This window comes from Zalophus californianus, chromosome Y (assembly GCF_009762305.2).
Source record: "Zalophus californianus isolate mZalCal1 chromosome Y, mZalCal1.pri.v2, whole genome shotgun sequence".
Lineage (NCBI taxonomy): Eukaryota > Metazoa > Chordata > Mammalia > Carnivora > Otariidae > Zalophus > Zalophus californianus.
Window position 1 is genome coordinate 1,547,500 of NC_045613.1, and position 8,180 is coordinate 1,555,679.

General features: G+C 34.7%; 1 protein-coding gene across 12 annotated transcripts in view; it reads left to right on the forward strand.

Moving 5' to 3' along the window:
• Positions 1-7,095, forward strand: part of LOC118356609 (zinc finger X-chromosomal protein-like) — a 55,784-nt gene extending 48,689 nt beyond the window's left edge. For 11 of the 12 annotated variants that reach the window (XM_035725863.1, XM_035725864.1, XM_035725867.1 and 8 more), the window contains 5 exons: positions 621-770; positions 1,167-1,310; positions 1,865-2,020; positions 2,483-2,623; positions 3,382-4,920. In XM_035725863.1, the coding sequence (XP_035581756.1) occupies positions 621-770; positions 1,167-1,310; positions 1,865-2,020; positions 2,483-2,623; positions 3,382-4,562 (1,772 nt within the window). In that variant the 3' untranslated portion in view covers positions 4,563-4,920. Of the gene's footprint in view, positions 1-620; positions 771-1,166; positions 1,311-1,864; positions 2,021-2,482; positions 2,624-3,381 lie in introns of all 12 variants that reach the window. The other variant, XM_035725873.1, reaches the window with a different exon arrangement.
• The last annotated feature ends 1,085 nt before the right edge of the window (positions 7,096-8,180 follow it).

The following is an 8,180-nucleotide window of genomic DNA, read 5'->3' on the forward strand; positions in this document are numbered from 1 at the left end:
CCATATTTTGATTTAAAAAAAATACAATTCTAGTAAGAGCTAAAACCAGGTAATGGTCAAAACACTAAGATAGTGCTGAGAAAATGTATTAAGACCAGGGTTTGGTGCTTTAACTATTAGGACATTCTTCCCAAGGTCTTTAACAATATAATAATCCTTTCATCTAGTTAGTTTTTAAGGCTCCCAGGGGGCGCCTGGGTGGCTCAGTTGGTTAAGCGACTGCCTTCGGCTCAGGTCATGATCCTGGAGTCCCGGGATCGAGTCCCGCATCGGGCTCCCTGCTCGGCGGGGAGTCTGCTTCTCCCTCTGACCCTCTTCCCTCTCGTGCTCTCTATCTCTCATTCTCTCTCTCAAATAAATAAATAAAATCTTAAAAAAAAAAAAAAAAAAAAAAAAAAAGGCTCCCAGGAATTTGCTTTAAGTAAAATATTTTTTACCTTAATATCTCATCCCACTTTTAGAAGATTTGCAAAATGTATTTGTTGGATTTTCTACTTTTTAAAAGTGAAATTCAATTCTATGAGTCAAATTAGAGATTGTATTTGTAAAACAGGTTTCAAAAAGGTAGTATTTTATTTAAATGTCTCTTATTATTTATGATGTATTTCTTCTCTTTTTAGTGGATGATGCTGGCAAAATAGAACACGGTGGCTCCTCTGGAATGACCATGGACGCAGAGTCGGAAATTGATCCTTGTAAGGTGGATGGCACTTGCCCTGAAGTTATCAAGGTGTATATTTTTAAAGCTGACCCTGGAGAGGATGACTTAGGTAAGAGGAAAGCTTCAACTGGATTTCTTTTGGGTGGTTTAGATTGAGAACATTTCAAATATTTTCTGAAGATAACTTTTTCTTTAATGGTTTTTGAAGATTTTTATTTATTTGTGTGAGAGAACAAGAAAGCACAAGCAGGGGGAGGGGCAGAGAGAGAAGCAGACCTCCCTGCTGAGCAGGGACCCTGATGCTGTGCCTGATCCCAGGAGCCTGGGATCATGACCTGAGCCAAAGGCACACACTTAACTGACTGAGCCACCCAGGAGCCCCTAAAGATAACTTTTAAAGAAGGATTTCCATATAGCAGTATAAAAGTATATGAAATGTAATAAGTAAAATGGGTGGAAATGAAGTTTTCAGATAAATTCTCAGAGCTGTCATCTTCCGTGGTAGGTGGCACCGTAGACATTGTGGAGAGTGAGCCTGAGAATGACCATGGAGTTGAATTACTTGAGCAGAATAGCAGTATTCGAGTGCCAAGGGAAAAGATGGTTTATATGACCGTTAATGACTCTCAGCAAGAAGATGAAGATTTAAGTAAGTAGGTGCCGTTTTTATGGGAGAAAATTTTGTTTCTGTGTAGAGTTAGTATTTTTTTTGGAGATTTTATTTATTTATTTGATAGAGGTAATGAGAGGAGGAACACAAGCAGGGGGAGTGGGAGAGGGAGAAGCAGGCTTCCCGCGGAGCAGGGAGCCTGATGTGGGGCTCAATCCCAGGACCCTGGGATCATGACCTGAGCTGAAGGCAGACGCTTAACGACTGAGCCACACAGGCACCCTACAGTTAATTTTTTTAACTAATTTGAAGAAAATAAACAGTACTATTGTAGATATTGTTATACTGCCATATACCAAAAAGGAACATTAGTGACTCTTAATGTATGCTTAGGATGTCACTTTAAAAACAAACGATGAGAGCCAAGAAGGTAATGGTTTACTGAACAAATACTTAAATTTATTGCTGTGTGAAAGTAATTTAATAGGCATGTAACATTTGAAACTTCTCGTTTGTCTGAATTCAAACAAGTATCTTTTCTCTCTGATCTCTGTAAACCTAGTCATAAAGTGTTCTTCTAATTTCCTAATTAGATGTTACTGAAATAGCTGATGAAGTTTATATGGAAGTGATAGTAGGAGAGGAGGATGCTGCAGTTGCAGCAGCAGCAGCAGCTGCTGTGCATGAACAACAAATGGATGACAATGAAATCAAAACCTTCATGCCAATAGCATGGGCAGCAGCTTATGGTAAGTCACATGCATAGTGCCTCAAAGGATTGCATGGTTCTGGAACATGAATTCATTATTGAAAATGGTTTCTATAGCTTCAGATTTCAGAAATAGGAAGTACCAGTACAGTGACTTAAAGATGTAAAGGATGATTGTATAGTCTGCCTTTTGCCTTAATTTTAATAGGAATTTCTTTGCCTTTATTATGTAAGAGATAAATAGAAATTTTTTATCTTGAGTATATCTGGATGATGACTTTACAATTTTGAGTGAGGGAGTTTGTGGTGCAAAATGCTGTTACATTTAGAAGCTAGGCTTTTTCTGTTGTCTAGTACATAAATGTGCCCTTAAAGCCCATTACCTGGATATGGAATTTGTCATTCATGAGTATCGTGGCTTTATGTTGTTGTAGTTGATAAAGAATCCCTAATACTTTATAAAGAACACTGTATAATTTTGTTTTTTAATACACATTGTTAGGTAATAATTCTGATGGCATTGAAAACCGGAATGGCACTGCAAGTGCCCTCTTGCACATAGATGAGTCTGCTGGGCTCAGCAGACTGGCTAAACAAAAACCAAAGAAAAGGAGAAGACCTGATTCCAGGCAGTACCAAACAGGTGAGGGTACACAAGTTCCACAGTGCAGTGTGCTGGGCAAGCTCTGAGATTAAACCAGTATGTACCCACAGAGGTGTTAACAATAGCAATTTAGCTGCTAGATCATATGTAACTTTTCTGTTTTACAGTGAAAAATAATTTTAAGAATTCAGTGATATTCATGAATGATTTCCTGAAATAAAAAGAAATAGGTTTTGAGTCAAACATTCAGGAGAATAAAATGTCAAGATATTTTAATTGAAATTAAAATAAATCACTAAAATGTTACTTAACTCTAATGAACAAATTTAAATATCTTTGTCAGTATGAAGCAGGAATTATTTACCAAGAAGCAGGACAAATAGTTCAGTTGTCCATTGGATAATTCCTTTCCAGTATAATGTATACTATTTTGCATATTGTAATTTTTTAGTAGGTATGGTTAAACTTTGTTAGCATAAATTTGGCTTGTAGTAATAAAACTGAAAAGTTGAACTTTGTTTTTATGAATCATTTTCAATACATACCCAAATATATGGCTTTAAATGTCTATTTTAAACTGGGAGTGATATTAGTGGTTACATTGAATGAAGTTTCTTGGCAAGATTCTCTTCATTACTGCATTTTGCTGTTATCTCTTGTATTGGAAAACAATGAAAAGAATGTTAACACTTGGGAGTACTTGTCTGATAATATTCAGAATATACACATTAAGTGGTTGAAGAAACCAAAATGGAACTTGGTTTGATCACTCATGCTCCTTTCTTTTCCTTTTGTAGCAATAATTATTGGCCCTGATGGACATCCCTTGACAGTCTATCCTTGCATAATTTGTGGGAAAAAATTTAAGTCGAGAGGTTTTTTGAAAAGGCATATGAAAAACCATCCTGAACACCTTACCAAGAAGAAGTACCGCTGTACTGACTGTGATTACACTACCAATAAGAAGATAAGTTTACACAACCACCTAGAGAGCCACAAGCTGACCAGCAAGGCAGAGAAGGCCATCGAATGCGATGAGTGTGGGAAGCATTTCTCTCATGCTGGGGCTTTGTTTACTCACAAAATGGTGCATAAGGAAAAAGCCAACAAAATGCACAAGTGTAAATTCTGTGAATACGAGACAGCTGAACAAGGGTTATTGAATCGCCACCTTTTGGCGGTCCACAGCAAGAACTTTCCTCATATTTGTGTAGAGTGTGGTAAAGGTTTTCGTCACCCATCAGAGCTCAAAAAGCACATGCGAATCCATACTGGGGAGAAGCCGTATCAGTGCCAATACTGCGAATATAGGTCTGCAGACTCTTCTAACTTGAAAACACATGTAAAAACTAAGCATAGTAAAGAAATGCCAATCAAGTGTGACATCTGTCTTCTGACTTTCCCAGATACCAAAGAGGTGCAGCAACATGCTCTTATCCACCAAGAAAGCAAAACACACCAGTGTTTGCACTGCGACCACAAGAGCTCGAACTCAAGCGATTTGAAACGACACATAATTTCTGTTCACACAAAGGACTACCCCCATAAGTGTGACATGTGTGAGAAAGGCTTTCACAGGCCTTCCGAACTCAAGAAACACGTGGCTGCCCACAAGGGAAAAAAAATGCACCAGTGTAGACATTGTGACTTTAAGATCGCAGATCCATTTGTTCTGAGTCGCCATATTCTCTCCGTTCACACAAAAGATCTTCCATTTAGGTGTAAGAGATGTAGAAAGGGATTTAGGCAACAAAATGAGCTTAAAAAGCATATGAAGACACACAGTGGCAGGAAGGTGTATCAGTGTGAGTACTGTGAGTATAGCACTACAGATGCCTCAGGCTTTAAACGGCACGTTATCTCCATTCATACGAAAGACTACCCTCACAGGTGTGAGTACTGCAAGAAAGGCTTCCGGAGACCTTCCGAAAAGAACCAGCACATAATGCGACACCATAAAGAAGTGGGCCTGCCCTAACAATACTTCAGACATATGTGGAGATGTTGGCCTTAAAGTAGCGATCTCATTTTAAAGCCAATCAGTCTCATTCACATGCAATACTGTATATCAATTTATGCTGTGTACAAGTAGAATTACTGCTTCTAGTCAGCTTTTCTTTACATTTTACTAGAGTGTTCTGGATTCTATTCAGTTTGTTCAGTGGCAAAAAGTAGCAACAGTCAAGTTGCTTTTAAAAATGAATCCCTGATTTTATACTGAATTTTTCAGTCTTAGGAGTTTTACTATTTATTTAAATATTTACTTAATTCACATTGATGGTACTCTTCTAAGACCATTTAAAGATACAAAAGAAACAACAAAGGATTGGTAATTCTAAAAGTAATTACTTTGACTCACTTCTCCCTCATAAATCTTTCACATAAATAGGAACATCTGCTTATAATAATAAACAGATTTTACTATTGAATCTAATCATTACATGAAAGTAATTTCCTTGTCTTAATATTTTCAGACTACGTGACAGACTTTTCCATTTGAGTCTCTAGCATTGCTAAATATAGAACATTTACTAGATTTGTGTTTAATTTTCATTTTATTCAACAGACAAAATATGCTTTCTTGTGACTCTCCATGTATTACATCTTTTGTCAGTATAACACACTTTTAGAAAGTTACTGAAAGGTTTTGCTTATTCCTGTTATTCTGTGTAGTTTTGTTTTGGAATACTTGTGTTCTACAGACTAGACTTAACTGTGAACTGAGTTTTGGAATATTAGAGATAAATGGTGGCTCTTGGGCTGTTTTGCAACAGCCTGTGTACCCCAGGTTTTATATGTGCCTGTGTGTTACTTGTTTTACATATTTACGTACACAATCCCAAATTTAACTCTATAATGAAAAGTATTAAATATACAATAAAATGAAAGATCCAGAGATATATGAAAGAACATTTTGCAAACTTGCTATTCATAGAGATTAAATTAAACTTGAGGGGAAAATTGGAACATAAGGACAGTGGTATTTTTAAAGAGTGAAGGTATTTTCCTTAAATATCTTTGGTAGTTGAAGAAGACAAGGTATTTCTAGATAGAATATTTTTATATAATTTTAGCTTCATACCTTAAATTTTTCTGAAAAGCTGATGAATATCTAACCATAAATCTCTCAGTTGTCACTGAGAAGCATGTAGAGGAAATGTCTTCTCACAAAGTAAAGAAGATTAAGAAGATAAATGGCTGCAGGGGATGGGTGCTAATTAAAATTGGCAAGTTCAGCCTGTTTTTTAATTTCTTAGTTAGCAAACTTGGAAAAGATTTCACCTTCAAGTTAGCTTTGATTAGAAGATATGTTTAAAGTATGTGATGAAAACGTGAGACTTCATTTGGAATATTACCAAGTGTTTCACAGTTTGGGTTTTTTTTTTGAGAGTTGGTATATTTTAAGCAGTCAGTGAGTCATAAATATAAAATGAAGTTAAACAGTTAATTAGAATTTGGTTTGTGTTAATATAAATTTTCAAAAATAGGAAATACTTTTAAAATGTTTACTTAATTCGGGTATTGGCACATACCTACTGGCACATTATTCAACAATAGAAATTTCTCTTCCCACTTGATAGCTCCCTTGCAACTTCATTATGGTGCTTCCTTCTACTCTTACTGTAAAGTTTTTGCCTTCTGCCTTTTCTCTGTGCCACTAATATTCATATTCAGAAGTTATATTTATAAGGTTAGGAATTTAAATATTGGGGGTTTTGAAGGCCGTATTAATTTAATCTTTTTAAATCAAGTGCTTTACGCATGTAACAATTTAAACCTAATGCCAACGGAGCAACAGGATGGATTTGGAACCTCTTAAGCCTTCTTGACTCCCATATATGTTTCACCCCATTTTTAGTATCCATTGTCCTGTTCTTAAAAAACTTTATTTTTTGTGTGAGATCTTTTCAATTTTCCTTGCATTTGGTTTTTCCCTGGAGTAATATAAAAGGAAATGTTTAAATAAAAGTTTACATTTAAGAATTTTAAAACATTCTGTAAAATTAATACAGATAGTTATTTATATTTTAAAAAGAAACTGAAAGATAAAGAACACAACACTTTACATACTTTGTATTTCTCTCATAGTCTGAAGTCTTACACAGTTTTTTTTTTAAGCACAATATTGAAACCTTTAAAAGGTAACTTAAGGATTTGGTCAAGTGAATATGATAAAACATTTGTCTTCATAAAAAAAACATGAAATTGTACTTACTGTTATGTCCTGATATTTAGTTGTTGTTTTCATTCTTAAAACAATTTGATTAGCAAAGCTAATAAACAAGTTTGGATGTTTCGGTTTAATGTTTTAAAGAGGTACAGATTTTTACAAGAGCATAAGTTATTGTTTTGTTGAAATAGCCTATTAAATATTATATGTCTCTTCCTCTGTACACATTGTAAAATACTTAAAGTAAAAAACTTGATAAGAAATTCATATAGCAAAGTGTGACACTATTGTAAATGTGTACTTGAAAATAACATGAAAAATAAAAATATTTTCTTGTTAATCAGTGTTTAGTTTATTTGATATTGATATTAAGTAACACTTTTTCGTAAAAGTTTTGTTGTACTATTGTACTAACAGGTACTGTGTACTAACAGGTGTACTATCTTTATTTTATTTCTCCATTTCTTAGAAATGGGATGCAAGATGCGTATTTGCTTTTGATTTTGTGACTTGGATGCAGATGTTAATCCTGTAGTTTATAAGTAATATTTTAGAATCGTAAGGAGCTAGTTGGTGAGTTCTTAGATCAGTATATGGATGAAACTCATTTTTTCTTTGATTTCCATAAAAGATTTGTTGTATTAGCATCTTCATTTCCTCTGGGGTCTTAGAAAATCAATACATGACGTGATGTTTAAAGCATTCAAAGTTCATTTTAGTATAATTTCATAGCAATTAGTGAAGATTATTATTATTTCCATAGAAAAGACCTGCCATATAGTTGTCTTTTGTGCCTGGTTTGGAGAGCTGTAGTGGACACTGACACACTTTTTACTTGGGTTAAAATCTGAAGCTGTGTAAAAGTTATGAGAAGTCTTATTTTGTTTGTACTGCTATAATAAAACATCATAGACTGGGTGGCTTATGAACAACAAATTTATTTCTCACAGCTCTGGAGGCTGAAACAAGATGAGGATGCAGACAGATTCAGTGTCCTGGTGATGATGACGCATTTCCTAATTACTGTTTCTTCATTTGGTAGAAGGAGCAAGAGATTTCTTTAAGATCTCTTATCTCAAAGATCTCTTTTATCCCCTCCTAATAACCATTACATTGGGATTAGGGTTCAACATAAGAATTAGGTGGACTAAACATTCAGTCTACAATAGAAATTTTTTTTTTAAAGATTGGAACATTCGGTTTTTATTGAGATAAAAGGCACAGAACATATGTTAAAGTGTACAGTTAGTGATCTTTAGTACACTGACAATGTGCAACATAACGTTTAGTTCCAAAATATCTTGATTTTAAAAGATTCTTCAGTCCTTAAACTCTAACAGAGGAATGTGTGTTTGCTTAATAGTTCAAAATGTAAAAATTAAAAATCTGAGTTAATTGTTAAGAGTGTAAATGTTACTGGCAAGA